The sequence below is a fragment of the Protopterus annectens genome, chromosome 2.part1 (genome assembly GCF_019279795.1).
Source record: "Protopterus annectens isolate FY-2018-M chromosome 2.part1, PAN1.0, whole genome shotgun sequence".
NCBI lineage: Eukaryota > Metazoa > Chordata > Ceratodontiformes > Protopteridae > Protopterus > Protopterus annectens.
In genome coordinates, this window is record NC_056729.1 from 1364987644 (window position 1) to 1365007357 (window position 19714).

Genomic DNA, 19714 nt, shown 5'->3' on the forward strand with positions numbered 1-19714 from the left:
TTGGTATTAAGATGGGCCCTTTAGGGGGTGAGAGGGGAGTGAAGTTGGCACTAAATCGATCTGCCAGGATATTGGCAATATCCTTGGGATCAGTATATTTAATGCCATTTTGTTGTAGTTCAGAGCAGATCTGAGCATTGCCATTTAGATTCTTGACATAACTATACAATGCCTTGTGGTTCTCTTTGGAAATTTTATTTTTGTAACTAGCTTTTGAGGATTTTATGAGGGATCTCAGCTTCTTACTGAGGCTGGTGAGGGAGTTTTTTGCATCCTGGAATTTTCCTCTTTTCTTTAACAGTTTCTTCCTTCTGTTGTATAGTTTGTTTATAGCAGGGGACCACCAGATTGGCTTCCTTTTTTTGGAGAAGTGCATCTTGGTTCTATTTGGGATGGCACGATTCATATGCACGTGTGGATGTGCTCGTACAGTGCCTTAGTGTAGGATTCTGCAGTCGAACTTCCAGAGCCCTTCTGCGTGGGTGTTGTGAAGTTTGTCACTTCTGACTTCAGTAGCATGAAGTTGGCTATGGAGAACTTTTTAGGAGGTTTCCTTACTGGGGGGTGGGGGTGGGATGTGGATGTCAAGGGTGATTTGCTTATGGTCAGACCTGACCAATGAGGGGGTGACCACTGGTGTGGAGCATCTATCTCCCATGTTGGTAATGACCAGGTCTAGGATATTGGAGCCCCTGGTGGGACAATGGATTAGTTGATCCAGGGCGTTGGAATTTATGAATTCCAAGAACAGTTGGGAAAAGGAGTTGGTACCCGAGTAGTTTTCCCAATTAATGGCAGGGTAGTTGAAATCACCTAGTATTAGGGTGTTTGGTTGTATCTTAATATTTTCCAGTATGTTTAGGAAGGTGTAGTGAGAATCTTGGGGTATGATGGGGGATCTGTAGCAAGCTACAATTTGGATTGCAGTCTTACCTAGTGTTAGTTGCACCTGGAGAATTTCAGTTGCATTGTGTTGGGCAACTAGCCTGGAGGTGTGAATATCCTTGGTGAATATGGACACTCCTCCACCTTTAGTGTTTCGGTCTTGGTTTTGTGGCCGAAAAGTGTGGTAAGAATTGTAGGCTGATATTGCAGGGGTGCTCTCTGGAGCCTTGAACCAGTTCTCAGTCACTGCACAGATATCGATGTTCTCCATTTTTAGGAGTGTCTCAAGAGAGTGCATTTTGAGGTTTAGACTTCTAGCATTGAGTAGCATTACCTTCAGATTTTGCATGCTTGTAACTGTTACGGTGGTGGTTTTATCCTTTGAACATTGCCTAAAAAAGGCACTATAGGGGTGGCAAGAGTTTTAGCCCGTAACCGGAATCCCAGGGGTGACAGGTGCAGACCATCTCTGGCAAAGCATCGTGGTTTGTCGATCATGTCTTCCCAGGCAGACAAATACTGGATCCCCTTTGAATGACACCAGAAGCTTAGCCAATTGTTGAAGTCAATCATTTTGTCCTTATACTGTGGTATCATTCTGGGCGAAGGCAGGATGCTACTCAGGGCTAGTATCATACCTGCCTGTGTCACATGATCCAAGAGCTCTTCCATGTCTCTTTTCATGTAGTCCAGGGAGGTACGTCTCAAGTCATTTACTCCAGCAAGGAAAATGACAGAGTCGTATTTGTACTTGTTGTGGAGTGACTTGAGTGCATGCATTATGTGGCGGATCCTGGCACCCGACAGGCAGCTGACTGTAATTTTCTCCTTGTTCAGCCTGGTGAGTGGGACATCAGTGTGCCTGACTATAGAGTCACCTATGACTAAAGTTTTGGGTACATTGTCTTGCCTTAGGGGCTGTTGCTGGGTGGCACACTGGTGTTGTGAGCTATGTGTCACTTTGGTTGTGACTGGTGTTTGTTTGTGTTTCAGCTTCGGAGGTCCTTGTTGCTTGGGTAGGTTAATGTTAAGGGCCTCCGCATATGTGGGTTTAGTGCTGCTATGTGTGGGAGTTGATGGTGTGGGTTTTGAAGGGCTATGAGTTGCTAGAGGTGTAATGCAGGTGTTAGCCTTCTCCTCTTGACTGTCTAGCACAGTCTTGACCGGAGAGAGCTTTGCTTACAGTTTGGCTATGTAAGTGCATCTCTCGCAGGTTGTAGTGTTGGGTTGTAGGAGGGAGAGGATTGTCTGTGTACATGAGGCAGTTGCCGCATTGCCCCAGTATGCCCAGATTCACCAGGTGGACAGGAGAAACCACCGGAAGCTGACCCTTGGACATGCCTGTTTAGGTGCTTTTTTGTAAGGTTTAAGAGCTGTTTTCCCTTACCTTTGCAAGGTACTTTGCAATTGTAGGCTGTTTAGTGCTTATGATTAATTTCTCCTTATTGACAAGGACAGCTGAGTGCTTGTATCAGTTTCAGGCTTCCTAGTGCATTACAGCAGGTTCTCGAGCAAGTGCTAGTCACAGGGGTTCAGATTTTAGTGCTACTACTGAGAAACCAGCTAGTTTTAAGGGAAAATTTGAGGAGCAGACTTTCTGGCACCTAGAATAATTTAACTGTAACCTCGTAAGCCTGCAAGATGTGAATAATGTGCAAACACACGCATTTCTAAGCCAGAAAGTTGAAAGGGACAGAAATCAGCCCAAAAAGGCCAACAAAATTACAACTTCAGAGCTGGAAACCACTCCTCCAGCACCAGACAGGCAGCACAATGCTCACCAGTCCCACTGGTAGGCAGTAGGACTTCCCTCTGCCACAGCAAGGTCTGGATAGCTCTGAGCACAGAAAATAAAGTCCTGAGACAAGCAAAGCCTGGGATTTGGACTGGCTAGAAAAGGTGGGAAACAAGCAAACAAGATAGTATATATTTTTTTGCTGTTGAAACAGGCTAAACAATGCAATAATACAGTAAATAAACACAGAAAAGGCTAACACACTTGAGTGCATAGTCCCAAACAGTAAATGCAATTAAAACTCTACAAAATTAGCAATTTAAAACTTTTTAAATGAAGAAATGCAAGTGCACAACTGAAAAACGATTTAAGTGGCAGTAATACAGCAGAATACGTAGCTAGTCTACATATACAGAGAAGTCTATATATAAAGAAAAGAAGCTAAAACACACAAATACTTCAGATGCAGTGCAACCTAGAGCACTTGAGTTGTAGCAATATTAAGGCCATTACAGTTATAATAAATGCTCTAAAATATACTCTATATTTCCAAAATGTTTGAGAAGCACAGTCAGAACCTAAGGTAATTCAGGCAAAAAAAAATTTTTTTTTTTTTTGAAAAAGAAAAAGGAGAAACAGAAGGCCTTATCAACTGTTTTCTCTGTATTAGGTAGAATGAGCTAATGACACTAGACTGGGAGGAGTGTCCCAGATCAGATTTACAGTAGGGGCGGGCAACTGCAAAGCCACCAAGTATAACCCAAGACACCAACAGGGAGGGTGGGTGGGGACACTAAAGCTATTAGCCTACAAAGCACTACAGAAAGCCACAAAATGAAAGTTTTTAAACAGATAAAGATTTGTAAAGATACAGAATGCTTTAACTGCAAACAAATCAGTTACCCGTGCAGATTACAATAAAAATGCTATATATAAATTGCTAGAAACAATAAACCGTATAAATAATCGAAAAAAAACAGGATACTTATATATCTCAGCTAAGAGTTGGAGTCAAAACCTCTCAACCACTCTGCTCAGTGTGTATTGACAGAAACTCTCACAAAGTTAGGGCTTAAATACCAGAAGAACAACTTTTTTTTTTTTCTTACAAAAACACAAAAGAACCAGCCCCCACTAGCCTGCAGTTATTAGCCTACAAAGCACTAGAGAAAGCCACAAAATGAAAGTTTTTAAACAGATAAAGATTTGTAAAGATACAGAATGCTTTATCTGCAAACAAGTCAGTTACCCGTGCAGATTAGAATAAAAGTGCTATATACAAATTGCTAGAAACAATAAACTGTATAAATAATCGAAAAAAAAACAGGATACTTATATATCTCAGGTAAGAGTTGGAGTCAACACCTCTCAGCTAAGAGTTGGAGTCAACACCTCTCAATCACTCTGCTCAGTGTGTAGAGACAGAACCTCTCTCAAAGTTAGGGCTTAAATATACAAGAACTTTTTTTTTTTTTTTTTTTTTTTTACAAAAACACAAAAGAACCAGCCCCCACTAGCCTGCAGTTATTAGCCTACAAAGCACTAGAGCAAGCCACAAAATGAAAGTTTTTAAACAGATAAAGATTTGTAAAGATACAGAATGCTTTAACTGCAAACAAATCAGTTACCCATGCAGATTACAATAAAAGTGCTATATATATATAAATTGCTAGAAACAATAAACTGTATAAATAATCGAAAGAAAAGATACTTGTATATCTCAGCTAAGAGTTGGAGTCAACACCTCTCAACCACTCTGCTCAGTGTGTATAGACAGAAACTCTCTCAAAGTTAGGGCTTAAATACCAAAAGAACAACTTTTTTTTTTTTAGAAAAACAGAAAAGAACCAGCCCCCACTAGCCTGCAGCTATTAGCCTACAAAGCACTAGAGAAAGCCACAAAATGAAAGTTTTTAAACAGATAAAGATTTGTAAAGATACAGAATGCTTTAACTGCAAACAAATCAGTTACCCATGCAGATTACAATAAAAGTGCTATATATAAATTGCTAGAAACAATAAACTGTATAAATAATCGAAAAAAAACAGGATACTTATATATCTCAGTTAAGAGTTGGAGTAAACACCTCTCAGCCACTCTGCTCATATACTATCTATTACCATACTATGTACTAGCAGTACAAATTATGTCTGCTTCCTAACAATTAATCCTACATTTGCTTAATAAGCAGCTGTTTAATGCTAGGCTTTGTTCTCCTCCAGCACTCTCCATCAACTGCTTATTTACAGTACTTGACAGACTGCTTTATAATGAGACTGTGCAGTTTGAAAATTAGATGTTTAAATTAATAATGTACTGTTTAAACATGTTATATTTTCATCAGTATTGTAAAATGTCTGTACTGCAAAACTTGGGACTTTGGCTCAATATGGTCTCAATCTTCCCAGTTAAATATTAAAAATATATCAGTACATCTGCCCTCAATATGGACATGTGTCCCTCAGGCCACAGCCTGCCTGCTATTCAAGGCCTAAGGTAATGGGTAAAAACAGATCACAATTCTGTCTTACACATTTTCTTCCTAGATGCTTAAATTACTACAACATAATTTTCATCATTATAGCAAACATTTGCCACTGCCCTTTTCTTTGCTAAATAGGAAATCAATAGTTAGAAATAAGTTGATAAACAATTCTGAAATTCACTGTATACTGCAGTACCTGTTAACTGTAAAATCTGATCGTTCAGCTCTGTCACTGCCTCATCGTGCATCACCTGGCCACCAATTATGAATTCCAGACGCTTTTCTTTCACCAAATACTGAACCTTCACAAAAATAAATAAATAAATAAAAAATAAACATTTATTTGTAATTTAAGTAATTAAGACCTGAAAAGCAACATCTGAAACAATTATGGCCAATGATCAGAAACAGTACTTCAGCCATGAAGTACTGCTCTCAACAGCAAAATACCTCTTGAAATCAATGCATGTTTGAGAAAAGCCGATTTCAGAGAACACTGGTAACCTGTCCCAAGCTAATGCCACCTTAGGGGTGATTATAAGGAGAAAGGGAGAACAGGGGAGTCTGTCCCTCACAATATCACATTTTTTTTTATTTTTATCCAATTTACAGAGTCTATTCTGAAGAATCAGACTTATTGAAACTGGTGTTGATTTTATCTATCATACTCAGGCAATACACCCTTGACCTCCATACGGTCATGACTGATGTGTTCATAGGTTCACAGGCAGTAGCTAGGCTTGCAATCCAGAAGACCTTTCAGGAGTCTTGCCAAATTCATAGCTGCCCACAAGCACTATCTGGTTAAGAGACTTGCTCTAAGTCACATGATAGGTACATGAAGGCTGAAGGTATCAAATCCTGTGCAGAGAGCAACCATAGCTCACGGCCTTAACACTCTGCCCCAACAGCCACACATTTATTTTAACTCAACAAATTCATTTTAAATAATTATATCACGTGTTTTCTAAAGAATTACATGTTGCCTAGTTTTCATGCATTCAACCAAAAAATACATTCTCATAATTTTGCTGTTGAAATCAGCACAGTAAATACAGTTCACTGCATGCATGTGTAATTGCCAGGCTTGATAGCTGATTGAAATTATCAATGATTCACACATGGGGGAGGTATATGGAGTAAAGTGTGATATACAATTACCACATATCAAATGATTAGGTTTCGCCGAAATCAGAGGCGAAAACTCCTCAGCAAATTCCGACCGGCGTCTAGCGTCCGTCGGTAAAAAAGAAGCACTAGACAAGCCTATACGTGTCGTGGTCTGGGCCTAAACAAGGTAAGCAGTAAGAGGGAAATCTTCAAGTTAAACAGTTATTCACTTTAGTCCCAGCACGGTAGCCAACTTTTAGAAGTCTTCGTAGTAGAAGAAGTATTCGGTAGTAGTATCTCTGGTTCTGACCGACTGGGGCGCTGCGAACAGCTTCTGCTTGCCACGCGGCAAGAAAGACTGGGAAAATGGTGCGGCTGATGCCTTTATACCCGAATAACTGCAGCTATGTCCCCGTGGTGGGCGACACCAGTCCAGGCCAGGCCCAGACTTTGGAATCCGGCCGACCGAAGGGCTGCCTGACGACAGGACAACCCATTTGTAAGGACTGCAGATGCATCCTTGAAGGACATCCTTGCATTACGCTAAAAGTTTACACTGTTGTATTTGTTAAATAACTAAAAGTGACTAGTGGAAATCTGAGGTGATAAAAAGGTGGAAATATTTGGTTTTGTAGTAGTTAGTTATATAACAATATACTATATCCACAATATGTTTTATTTTATGCATTTCTACATAAATACAGCACAGTTCTAATTTAGGACTTGGCATCTGTCATATGTAGTCTAGTGAATTACACTGCTTCGGTATGGAAGTATTATTAGTTTTGTTTTAGTGATTGCTGTAGATCGTAATAAGCTGTCCTACAACTTATGATCACTGCACCAGAAAGAGTTCTCTATTTTACCAAGTACATTCATTTGTGAGAATCTGTATGCATGCTTGATTACAGGTGGTAGATCTGAGTAGCTTAGGGGCCCCACTGGAGAGAAGGTTCTGTTTCTCTTAAGTTTGTGTGATGTAACATAAGCTGTCCCTCCCAGTTTTTATTTCATGGTTCAGCAGGCTGCACACCTACATTTCACGTTCTGAAGATGACAGTGTTGTTGGTCACATTTCCCACACCATTGCCCTGCATCTGCATTTCAACACTGACTGAAAGTGCAGTGCAGCAGCAGAGTGTGCTGCATTCCTGAAAAGCTATCCTTTGGATAACATGCTAAACAATCTGCCTAAGTTGATGGCAGCTTATGTGGATGCTACAGATCCAACAGCACTTAGAGGAAAGAGTAGGGAATTTCCTAGGTGTCCTGGCAAGACCTCCCTCCTATCTGAATCAATACCATCCCAGGTCTCACCTAAAAAGTGGGATTACCCACTCAACAAAAGTAACTGCATATAACGCATTTCTCATCCTTTCATCTAATTATATAAAAATGTATTTATCAATTAGGCTAATCAGTCATTATTTATATTTATGGCAGAATGCAATGCTAGCAGATTTAAGTTGATAAAGGCAGGAGATTTAATTTGATAAATGCACTGGATATTTAAAAACAAAGAAATTAAGTATAACAAAAAAAGATGAAGGGGGAGATACAAAGAAAAGAAAAAAGAAGCTTGCATCTGCTGCTGCATGAAAGTAACTAGTACACCAATTCCAGCATTAACTGCAGCCACCCTACGGAAGTCACTGTGTGGGCAGGACAAGTGAACCATAGAATGATCACAGAAAAACTATGCACACCACTTATCGGTACTATATATCCTGAGTGGATGGGAAATAGAAAGTTCACCTTGGGGATCACTACAGTAGCTCTTGGTAGAGGCACTGGGAATTAACATCGGGTGGCATGATGCCAGGGCACTTCTATGGGCTAAGCTTGTAAAGGCTCAAGGGCCATTAGCCCAGTACACACCTCTGATCCTATGAACTGCTACTCAGCTAAGGAGGCCAGGCTGAGGACACAATGAAACAAATAAGCTTAACAGACAGAAATTAAAGTGAGAAGTACTCAGATAGGAGGTAAATACTTCTACTTCTCAATTGCTGTAGGATTCATAGGAGTTAGGCAATTTAGTCTCATGTAAAAATTAACCGGGCTTCAACGTGAATAAAATACTATTATTTTTATTAGTTAAAACATATCACATAAGCGCTTTCATCTCTCATGGAGACTTCTTCAGATAAAATACACTTGCATTCATCTTCTTATTTATAAACTAGCTGAAGTTCATCAACCAATCATGAAAAGCTAGTAATTAAAAAATCCCCTGTGTTAAAGATGTACAAAGCAGCTATTCCAATCACAAGTACTTGCAAAAACAATTTCCAAATAGAATAAACTATGAAACAAATACAAATACATAAAAATCCTGTTGAATTCCTTTAAAATTTATGTTAACAAATTTGCTTTTTCACTCAGTATGGGTTTGAGAGATACTTAGTCATTCAGACCTGGGGGAGATGATGCATTTAGTTGCAACTGCCAGACAAGTTCTCTTCTTCACAAATGTCTTTGCCAATCACCACCCCTGGAATGAATCTGCACTTTTTCCAGTAAACCAAAGCTAAACTTAACAAAATTACTACACACAACAGAGTGCCTGTACAATGCATTAACTTCTTTTTACTTCCTTAACTCATAAAGGTGCTCACTGCGGTAGTGTTGTCGCCTCACGTTAGACGTTGCCCGTTCGATTCTCAGTTAGAGCATCTTCTGTGTGGCGACATGCGCGAATGGGCATTCCTTCATTGAAGGTTGTACATTAGGCCCGGCAAGTCAGCACGTAAAAATCTACTGCCAATCATTAGCGGACCGGAGTTCCACTGTGACGACTCCTAACCGGGAAAAGCCGAAAGACACAAACAAACTCATAAAGGTGCTCATAAATTCTTGATTTTAAAGCTCTTTCTGTCTTTCCAACATAGCATCCTGAACAACTGTCACATTTAGCTAGGTACACTAGTTTGTTGGTATTACAATTCCCTTTCACAAAAGAAACCTTGGTATGCAAAACATTGTCCAAAAACATTGTTTTCTCTTTCATAATGTCCATACAATATGCACAACTACCACAAGATGTGGCACCAGTACCAACATTTTTGTCTGTTTAACATTTTCTAAGATATATTTAAAGTTCCTACCAGTTTTGCTTACAAAAAGGGGTTCAGGCCCAGCAACTGGGAAACTTCATTATTAATCTTAAAAATACTCCAGTTCTTCTTTACAACTTCCCTAATCTCTTGGGAATAAACATTGTATTGCAATACTAGGGTTTCACCAAAAGAAAAATCATCTGGAGGGGAAACAGAGGGAATGGATTCCATTCCTCTGTAACTGAATCCTGATAAGCAGATAAAGGCATGTCTTCATATTCAGAAATGGCAGAGTAATCGGACTCTTGGTCAGTTAAAGCTGCTGGGGACAAGTCCCTTTTTCTCTTAGCAGGTGAAGGCTGGCTTCCCCTAATCAGCATGATCAGGTCTTCTGCCATTTTAAGCATTTGAGATTGTGGCAAGGAAGAAGGTGCTTGAGATTGGGTCGTTGTTTTTTTAGGCATAGCTCGTACTCTTGGCCTTAGAAACTCAGTACTTTTAGACAAAACTGAAGACGCGAAAGAAGTCGTCGGTTTGTGTTGACTATCGGTAATGTGAAGAACTTCCTCAGAAGCCGGTGCCTGTTCAGCGGCTCCGGACCCATCTAAGGTAGAGACATATGCAGGTTCCATAGTCAAAGAAGAGTCTTGCGGCATACCTGACTCCGAACAGGTCTTGGTAGTGGCCTGCAAATCCATCGAAGTGGGCATCAGGAGCTGCAAAAGCACCTCATTGAGTACCAACGAACTGGTGACTAGCTTAATGTAAGCATTGTTGGCAGTTTTGGACCTGTGCAGTCTGTCTCTGTCTTTATCCTTACGTTTTTTTTGGGAGATCGGCAGTCTTACCGAAGCCATTTTGGAATACAGAGATCGAGAGTGAGGAACGTCGTGGTCTGGGCCTAAATAGGTGACACAGTAAGAATGGAAATCTCAGTGTGGTATTTGCTTTCCGTAGGCGAGACAATTGTTAACTTTTTCTGACATCGGTTAGAGCAAGAAAAAAGGATCCCCAAAGGGGTACTTAGCTTTAGAAGACTTCAGGATGATTCAATTTGGAAATGAAAACTCAGGTAGCGGCTGACTGGCACTCGTGGAAAGTGCTTCTGCTTCAGGCCCCTCGGCAAGAAAGACTGATGTAATGGTGTTGGCTGCCTGTTTTTATACCCCTGACGACCTGACGTCAGTCCTGGAGTGACAGCAACTGACGCAGAAATACTAAGTCTCTGGTATTCGGGCCGACTGAGGGCTACCTGCAGGCAGATAACCCAAGTGTGATGATTGCAACAGTGAAACACTAAGAACATCTGTCATGTTTACTTGCAAATCACATTCATCAAATCCACTGTCTAACCCCTCCCCCCCAGCACCAACACTAGTAACTCTGAAGCTCTCTTCAATTGCCTTAACTTAAGCTTTTCATAGGGTAACCTGCACATAAATAATCTACTGACCTACCAACCACCCTGTAACACAACAATTCCGAACATATCCAAATTTCAGCATCCACCCACTGTAACCACGCTGAGAAGTGTAAATAGTTCTTTCTTCTGTATTTAGTAAGCTTGCACTATGTAATATACTCCACTGTACTCATTTTATGTACTCTTTAGATTGTTGTAATAGTCTTATATTATTCTCACTGTATGTACTCCTTTTGATGGTTTGCCTGTTTGTAAGTATATATCTGTTCTCTATTGGAGCTTTTCTCCCCAGGCCTCCACTAAAAAAGTGCTTTTGCTCAGTCACACACTCCTGGTCAACAAATGTCAAATAAATAAATACATACATTTCCATTTGTTTGTTTTGGAAAAAAGGTGCATTTTGCCTGTCATTGTCTGTTCTACTGATTTACTTGATCTGAATTCATTATCTACATAGCTGTTGGATAAAACACTTTTACACTCTAGCTGGCACTTGTTTTTACATCAAGGGGTCAGTGGATTTTCCATCTAGTGCACTGGGAGGTAGCCTGGTCTGTTTAGGTTGGTGAAACATTTGAGATTTTTCTTGGCTGAAAGGCTTATTAATCAGTTTATCCTGTTTTTACAGCCTTTATAAATTCTGTACAATTAAGTGGATCTTGGCTTATTTATACAAAGCAAATGTACTTTTATTGAATAATCACACTTTTATAAGCTGTTTAAAGTACACTGCTGTACCCGTATCTTTAAGTTTCTTTGTGGAAAGATTTTGTATCCAAGTTTGTTTGTGGTAGCATTTCACTCCGGACACTACTTTACAGTGCTTTTGCATTGGGAGGGCTGGGATTATTCATCTGGCGGTGGGAGGTGTTTGTCTGCTCTGTCTTAGTTGGAAACGCACAAAAGGGCCTACACATTTTTTTAACTTCTGTTATATACTGTGACTGTGCTTCAGTAGTTTAAAAAAAAAGTGTACTGCCTGGTATGCTTAAGTAGTTAATTCCACTGTATTACATTGTATCTGTCAGTTGTAGGTAGTTTGTGTGGTCTTGTTACACTTGGGCTCCAAACTAGCTACTCTACATTAAGGAGGTGTTTCTGCATCCTTGTGGCAGAAGGTGCTGATCTACTGCATTTAACTGTTTTACTGCATTAACTGGTACCTTTTTGACTGTTTTTTCTGACTGTGCCTGCTTCATTGTCTGCACTGTTTTGCAATATAATACTGCTTAGATAGCAGAGACTAGATCCAGACTTGCTGAACCTAGCCTGCTTTTGACACGCTTGAACTCAAATCCAGCCATTTTACATTAAGAAGGGCACCCTTGTGGCAGAAGAGTGTGGAAATAGCCTTGTCTGAGCTGGGGATTGCTGGAGAAAAGATGTGATTTCCTATTGGCAGACTAGTTTGAAACTGTTTAAATTTGCCTGCATATAAGCCTCACATTTACATGTAGCTGGACACCCTTATAGGAGCAAACAATCTGAAACATTTCTTCAAAGCAAACTTTAGCTTACTAAGCAAGGATATAAAAAGTTTCAAACCCCCTGCTAACACAGCCAACAAAGACTCGTATGAAGAGGAGTACATAAATGTCCTGTATTGACATTAAAAAAATTGTATAGACTTGGCTGTATCTGTCAGGATAAAAAACAAACAAACAGGCCACCCTGCTGGACCACACACATGAACAGGTTATATAACAAAAGGAAGAAACTGTTATCCAAGAACAAGAGGGAACTTACTCACCAGAGGAAGAATACCATCCACAACTTAAACAAGTAAATCAGGTGTCTTGTAAAGTCCTCTAAAGCCAATTACGAGGCTAAATTAGCATCTCTGGCTAAAGACAATCATAAGGCTTTCTTTAGCTATGTCCAAAATCTTAAAGGGAATGCCCAGCTATGTGCCAAACTGAATGTGGATGGTACTACTCACATTGAACCCAAAGAAATTGCCAACCTACTGGCGGACAGAATTTGCACAAATTTCACCCCCCCCTGCCCCCACCAACACACGCCAAAGCATCCCTGTCACCGATCCACTATCTAGCATCTCCAAAGAGCAGGTCATATCTGCCCTTTCCAAGGCCAAAAACACAGCCTCCATGGGACCAGATAACATCCCAGGCTGCTTACTAAACAATCTAAAACAAGACCTAGTGGAACTACTTGGCACTCTCTTCAACCATAGCCTGAGCACTGGCTTTGTTCCAGCAGAGTGGAGAACAGCAACAGTAATTCTCTTACATGAAAAGGGTTCAGCAACCGACCCTATGAACTATAGGCCATAAGCCTAACCAGCCTTATCTGCAAGGCCATAAAAAGAATCATCACGGACCTTATCAACAAGGACATAGGCGACCTCCACACTTTTGACCCAACCCAGTCTGGCTTCATTAAGGGCAGGTATTGCTTATTAAACCTGGTGGACTTCAAGAATGTCACCAAAGCTCTGGATGAAGGCAAAGCAGTACATACCACCTATCTTGACTTAGTCAGTGCCTTCAACACAATTCCCAACTCAGGTATCATTGAGAAACTCTCCCACCTGGGGATTAACCCATATGTCACTTGATGAGTAGCAAACTGGCTCACCGACAGAAATCATACTGTCAAAGTTGGGGATTCCACCTCCACCAGTAGGCCAGTTACCAGTGGTGTACCACAGGGGTCTGTGCTGGGCCCTCTACTATTTGGAATCTACTTCTCTGACACCCAGGCGAAAACAGACGGCCTGTGCTTACCAAGTTTGCAAATAACTGCAAACAGAGTCCCCCAGCGATGTTAACATATTATAAAAGGGACTAACACAGACTCATTAGTTTTAGACTGCGACTCTGGCACTAAACTCAAAAATGTGCATCATTACCCCCTTTGGCAAAGAAGTGGCCCCTGCAAAATTACATTATAGATAGCATCCCCCCTAAGCTCAAACACAGTGGTGAGAGACTTAATTTAAACTTCGATCACTGTGTCTTCACAGCAGTAAGGAAAGCCTTCTATGTTCATCATATATTCAAGTTTCGAGTTATAGATAAGGTATATGACTCCCTAAGGATGGGAGACATTCGTAATTACACTGAAAGGGTGGAGTCAACATGGATCCTTATGATGCAATCTTACAAGGGGAAAGGCTTGAATGGTCAGGTTCCACTGAAGCCTGTCCTTAAAGCAAGAAGATTGTTTAGATGAAGTCTTTCATATACTTTGACATTAGTCTGTGCATAGATATCTATATACATACATATATATATATATATCTATCTATATACATACATATATATATATCTATCTATCTATATACATACATATATATATATATATATCTATCTATATACATACATATATATATATAAAGTTTTTGCACATATTTTTAATATATGTTTTGTATTTATGTAAGGTGATTTTATTATAGTTAGTATTTATAATATACAATATAGTATTGTGCCCTTATGTGTCTTAGAGGCGTGGCATGATATTTGCATTTGATTGGTCAGATAATAGTATATAGGAAGTGGTCTTTTCTCTTTTTAACATCTGATGAAGCAGTGTTGGAGTATAACTGTGAAAGCGCTTATTCCATTTGAATAAATACATTTATTTTTATTGGTCTACGTTGCAGTTCGTATTTGTGGTGCAAGTCGTGCGTTCCAGATACTGTTTTCTACACTGGACTTGTTTTTTGCTCTGTATCTGGATTTATTCCTTTCCCAGGGGCTCGTTTGTTTGTTAATAAACATACATGACTTCATTTTAGCTAGGGGGTTACAGATGAAGATGGCAATAAATATTTTAAAACAAAAAGAAACATAAGATAAAACACACAAAAGGAATGGTATGCACAAAGAAAGAAAACATAGGGCTGCATGCTCTGCTATACGAATGCACATCCTATCCCTTCCCAGAAACTGCCACTATCACCCTGAAGAAGACTCGTCCTGGGCTGAATGAGGAACACACCTATCATTAGCCTGGCAATTTCTGCCAGTGACTACATTTGGTGTGTTTTTTAGTTAAACGGCCCCACCTCCTCAACATTAAACAGAAGCAGCTGGTGTGTTTTTATTTCATCCCTATCACTCCCTTTCAGTATTAAACAGAAATGCCACATTTTGACCAGCCTCATGCAGGATACTCCAACAGTCAACCATGCCTGAACCACTACCCCCACCCTGAACATTTTAATTTTAGAAAGCATTAGAAAGCAGGATATCAAAGTCAAAGTAAACTTTATTGTCATTTAGGACTACACAAGTGCAGCCTAAATGAAATTCCAAGCATCAACTCACCAGAGAGTACATAGGAAGCAAGGATAACAAGACAATACAGTTGTGTACACTTACCATAAATGTAGATGTTCAAGTGTATTCACAGTTACAGTCATTACATTTGGGTAATCTGCTGGCAGGTTGTCCTCAGTCGGCCTGATTAACAAAGTCTTGGGTCCTGCGTCGAATGCTGTCCTTTCTTCCATGACGTCAGGCTGTCAGGGGCATAACACATGCAGCCGATGCAATCACATCAGTGTTTCTTGCCCCAGATATCAGGTGCCCCCCAAATGGGGAGCAAAATATATAAATAATTTAGAACACAACAATATACCTCCAAACAAAAGCAAATACACCAAAAAGGCTTTTAAGTGTAGTAAAAGAAAGGAGAGGCATAGTAAGAGAAAAAACAGGGGGCTGGAGAGAGGGTAACCAGGACTGCAACAGTGAATACACTCGAACATCTACATTTATGGTAAGTGTACACAACTGTACTATGTTCTTCGTGTTTCACTGTTGTAGTCATTACATTTGGGTAGATTTCCAAAGCTATGGTTGGGAGTATGGATTTATACAGCATTAGGACCGGCTATAAGGCCCTGTAAAACAGCAGTGGCAAACCCAGCTCTGGATTTAGAGAAGATTGGTAAATGATAGTGCTCGGTGAAAGTATGAATGAACTCCAGGTAGCAGCTTCTAGAATATCCCTGGTAAGAACACCTCTGAGAAAGGCTGCAGAAGTAGATGCAGCCCTGGTGTAGTGGGATCTGATTCCCTGGGGGATAGGTTTTCCATGGTGCTTATAGCAGAAATGGATACAATGGCTTATCCATTTGGAAATGGTTTGCTTTGTCTGCCGCTGCAGCAAATGCTACCAGCAGTTGTTCAGATTTTCTTCGAGATTTAGTCCTGTCCAAGTAAAATCTAAGTTGTTTGTGTACATCCAATGAATGCAGAACCTGCTCCCCCTTGTTCTGTGGATTGGGAAGGAAAGTTGGCAAATGAATGGACTGATTAAGAGCCACACTAGATACCACCTTGGGCATGAAGGATGGATTGGTCCTGAGTGACACCCTGTCTGCATAAAAGAGGATGAAAGGCTCCACTGCCATAAGGGCCTGTAATTCAGAAATCCTTCTAGCTGAAGTGATTGCTAAAAGGAAGGCTGTTTTCCAGGAAAGAAATGTTAAGTCTGCAGTAGCAGCTGGCTAGAAAGGAGGTAGAGTGAGTTTCTCCAATATTAAGTTAAGGTCTCAGGCAGGGGCAAGAGCTCTCCTGGGTGGCCTCAAGTTTTTGACCCCTCTGAGATACTGCTTTAGCAGAGGATGAGAGAAGAGGGGGGTTCTGTGTTCTAATGAGCTGAAATGGCTGAGGCATGGATTTTTATGGAAGAAAAAGACAGGCCCTTGTGAAGCATCTCAGTTAAGTATTGCAAAATCTGAGGTAAAATGGGCACTGCTGTGCTCATCCCTTGAGATTGACTCCAGGCACAGAATCTTTTCCATTTGTCAGCATAAGATTTTCTAGTACTAGGTAGTCTCGCCTCCAAAAAGACATCCATCACAGGTTTGCTGAGGGATGCTAAGGGGGAATTTAAGTGATTAGCCAAGCTGCAAGATTCAATGTTTGGAGCTGAGGGTGCAGAATTTGGCTGTTCTGCTGAGACAGTAAGGAAGGTGTCTGAGGCAGGTGCCATGGAGAAATATGTGACAGACTGTGTAGGAGTGGGTACCAGTGTTGGCGAGGCCAGACTGGGGCAATCAAAATCATTTTTGGTTTGTCCTGTTTGACTTTTAGTAGAACTTTGGAGAGCAGAGGCAGAGGGAGAAATGCATAGACTGATGGGTTTTCCCAGCTGAAATACAGAGCATCCACTTTCCAGGCTTTTTTGTAAGGAGTTCTTGAGCAAAATTTGTTCAACTGGTAGTTCTGGGATGAGGCAAAAAGATCTATTTCTGGGCTCCCCCATTTGTGTGTCAACATGTTGAAAATCCGTGTTTCCAGTTTCCATTCGTGTGGGTCCATGGGATTTTTGCTTAGTTCGTCTGCCAAAATATTCAGCTTTCCTGGCAGGAATCGGGCTTGTAGTTGTACTTGATAGCTCAAGGCCGCGTTCCAGAATGCCACGGCTAGTCTGCAGAGGGGGTGGGAATGTGTACCCCACCTGCTTGTTTATGTACCACATAACTGTGGTGTTGTCCATCTTTACCATTAGTTGTCCTGGATGAAGGTAGTCCTTGAAGGCTGTCAGTGCATTCTGTACAGCTAGCATTTCTTTTTGATTGATATGAAGGTGCATTTGATTTGGGCTCCATTTGCCCTGAATGCACTTCCCTGCCAGATGAGTCCCCCATGCATTGTCTGATGCGTCTGTAGTTAGGGTTTGGGTGGCAGGGGATGGTGTGAATGGCAGTCCCTTGTTTTGGTGGCAGGCCTCTGCCCACCATAGGAACTCTAGCTGCAGGCAAGGTATGATAGGAATCAATGTTTCCAGGCTGTGAAAATGTTTACTCCATAAACTTTTTAAGTTTCCTCATATGCAGTCTTGCATATGGAATTAGAAAAATGCAGGAGGCCATGAACCCAAAGGCTTGCAGTATTTGTCTTGCAGATAGCAGGGTTTTTGTGGCCACAAAAACCCTGCTAAGTCACCAAATGAATTTGCTTTTTTGGCGTAAGGAAAGCCATCTGGGCAGTTGTATTCAAGCTTGCACCCAGGAATGTAATTTTTTGAGAGGATACCAGTTGTGATTTCTTTTCATTTATAGTGTACCCTAGACAAGTTAGAACCCTTTTTACAAACGCCAGATTTTTTAGAAGAATGGCCTTGTTTTCTGCCTGAATTAGACAATCGTCTAGGTATGGATATATTTGAATATTTCTTTGCCTGCAAAATGCAATTACTGGAGCCAGGCACTTTGTAAATACCCTGGGTGCAGTAGATAAGTCAAAGGGCAGTGCAGAGAAATGATAATGCAAGTAGCCTGCTTTGAAGAGGAGGTATCTTCTGCAAGATTCCCTGATTGGGATATGTAGGTAAGCCTCTTTTAAATCTAGAGTTGCCAACCTGGCATCTTTGCCTAGCACAGGAAGTAACTGGTGAAGAGTCTGCATCTTGAATTTTGGAATGTTCAGAGTAGACAGGTCCAGAATTGGACGCCATGATTTGTCTTTTCTGGGTACCAGGAAAAGTCTGGAATAGAAACCTTGTCCCTTTTCCTCTTCTGGTACTAGGTGAATTGCCCCCATGTTAAATTGCCCCCATGTTTAGGAGGGAAAGTACTTGTTTCTGAGCCTCTGTCCACTGATTTGGGGGCAGGTCTGGCCATACATTTAGAGTTGGCAATGTGTGGAAATCTGTATCCCTGGGACACTATATTTAAAACCCATTTGTCCTGGTTTTTGCCAGTTTTTTGCATGAAGAGCCAGTTTTCCCCCCAAAGGAGCGACTAAGAGGTAAGTGCTTGGTAATTTTAAAGGAAAGTCATTGAAACTGTTTACCATAGGGAGGTGTCTTGCTGTTTCAAGATTTGGAAGTGGAGGCACCCCATTGCTTAGTTCTGAAAGTCCCTTGCGACTGAAACCTGGTGCTTTTGGAATGTCTGGGTTTCACTTGAGTGACTCTGGAAGGAACTGGAAAGGACCAGTTCTTAGTAGGCCAGTGCCTACTAAATCTTGGAGGCTGTACCTGTAAGAAATCTTTCACAGATTGCATAGATTTAGCTTTAACTTCCATCTTTTTTAGAACTTCTTCAGCCTTATTACCAAACAAACGGTCCTGCTGCAAAGGAGCATCCAACAATTTTGCTTTAACATGATCAGGCAGAGATTGCTCCTTAAGCCAAGCATGGCTTCTAAGCACAGACCCAGTAACAGCTGTCCTGCAAGACGCCTCCAAAGAATCAAAACCACATTGCAAATTATGTTTTCCAGCTTGTTCAGCTGAATGCAATAAATCCTGTAATTCCTTATTTTCTACACAGTCAGAAATCATAAATCAACATCATTTTCTGTTTAAGCAGTCCCATGATATCCTGCTGATATTTTAGCATATGGAATTGACAGTTTAAAGCCCTGATTGCCAAGGTTGCAGAAGTGTACACCTTTTTACCCCATCTATCCAACGCCCAGGAGTCTCTATCAGAAGGGGGTAGGATTTTTAGCAGTAGAAGCCTTAATGCCCTTGGGCCCCTGAGAAATGGTTTTAGGGTCCACAACAGGATTTTTGAGGAACACTGGTGTTGAGTATTATGCATCCTTAGTTGGTTATATATACACATATATAAAACATACATAAACACACACATATATATATATATATATATATATATATATATATATACACATATACATATAATATATATAAATGTACACACACACACACACACACACACACCTATATGGTATACATACACATATATATATATATATATATATATATATATATACATATATATACATACACACACACACACACACACACACACACACACACACACACATATATGGTTACCTATCAAAACAACTATAAATAACATCCGACACACTGTTTGCTACGTTTATGCAGAGGAGCAAGTGCCTCTGCACCCCCTTCCCCCCCACATACATACATGCACACACACACCACCTGTAAATTAAATATACCAACTCCAAGCTTGCACTACAGTGGGGTTAACTTTTATGAGGCATAGTTTCTGTGCACTTGCCACATACAGTACAATGTAATCATATGAGTTTTAATCTGT

At 40.6% G+C, this 19714-nt stretch overlaps 1 protein-coding gene across 1 annotated transcript in view; it reads right to left on the reverse strand.

Moving 5' to 3' along the window:
- The window catches only part of MAN2B2 (mannosidase alpha class 2B member 2), a 943157-nt gene that overhangs the window by 643717 nt on the left and 279726 nt on the right, over nt 1-19714 (reverse strand). Inside the window, exon 3 of the mRNA XM_044062827.1 lies at nt 5303-5408. Coding sequence (XP_043918762.1) covers nt 5303-5408 — 106 coding nt within the window. The remainder of the gene's footprint in view (nt 1-5302; nt 5409-19714) is intronic.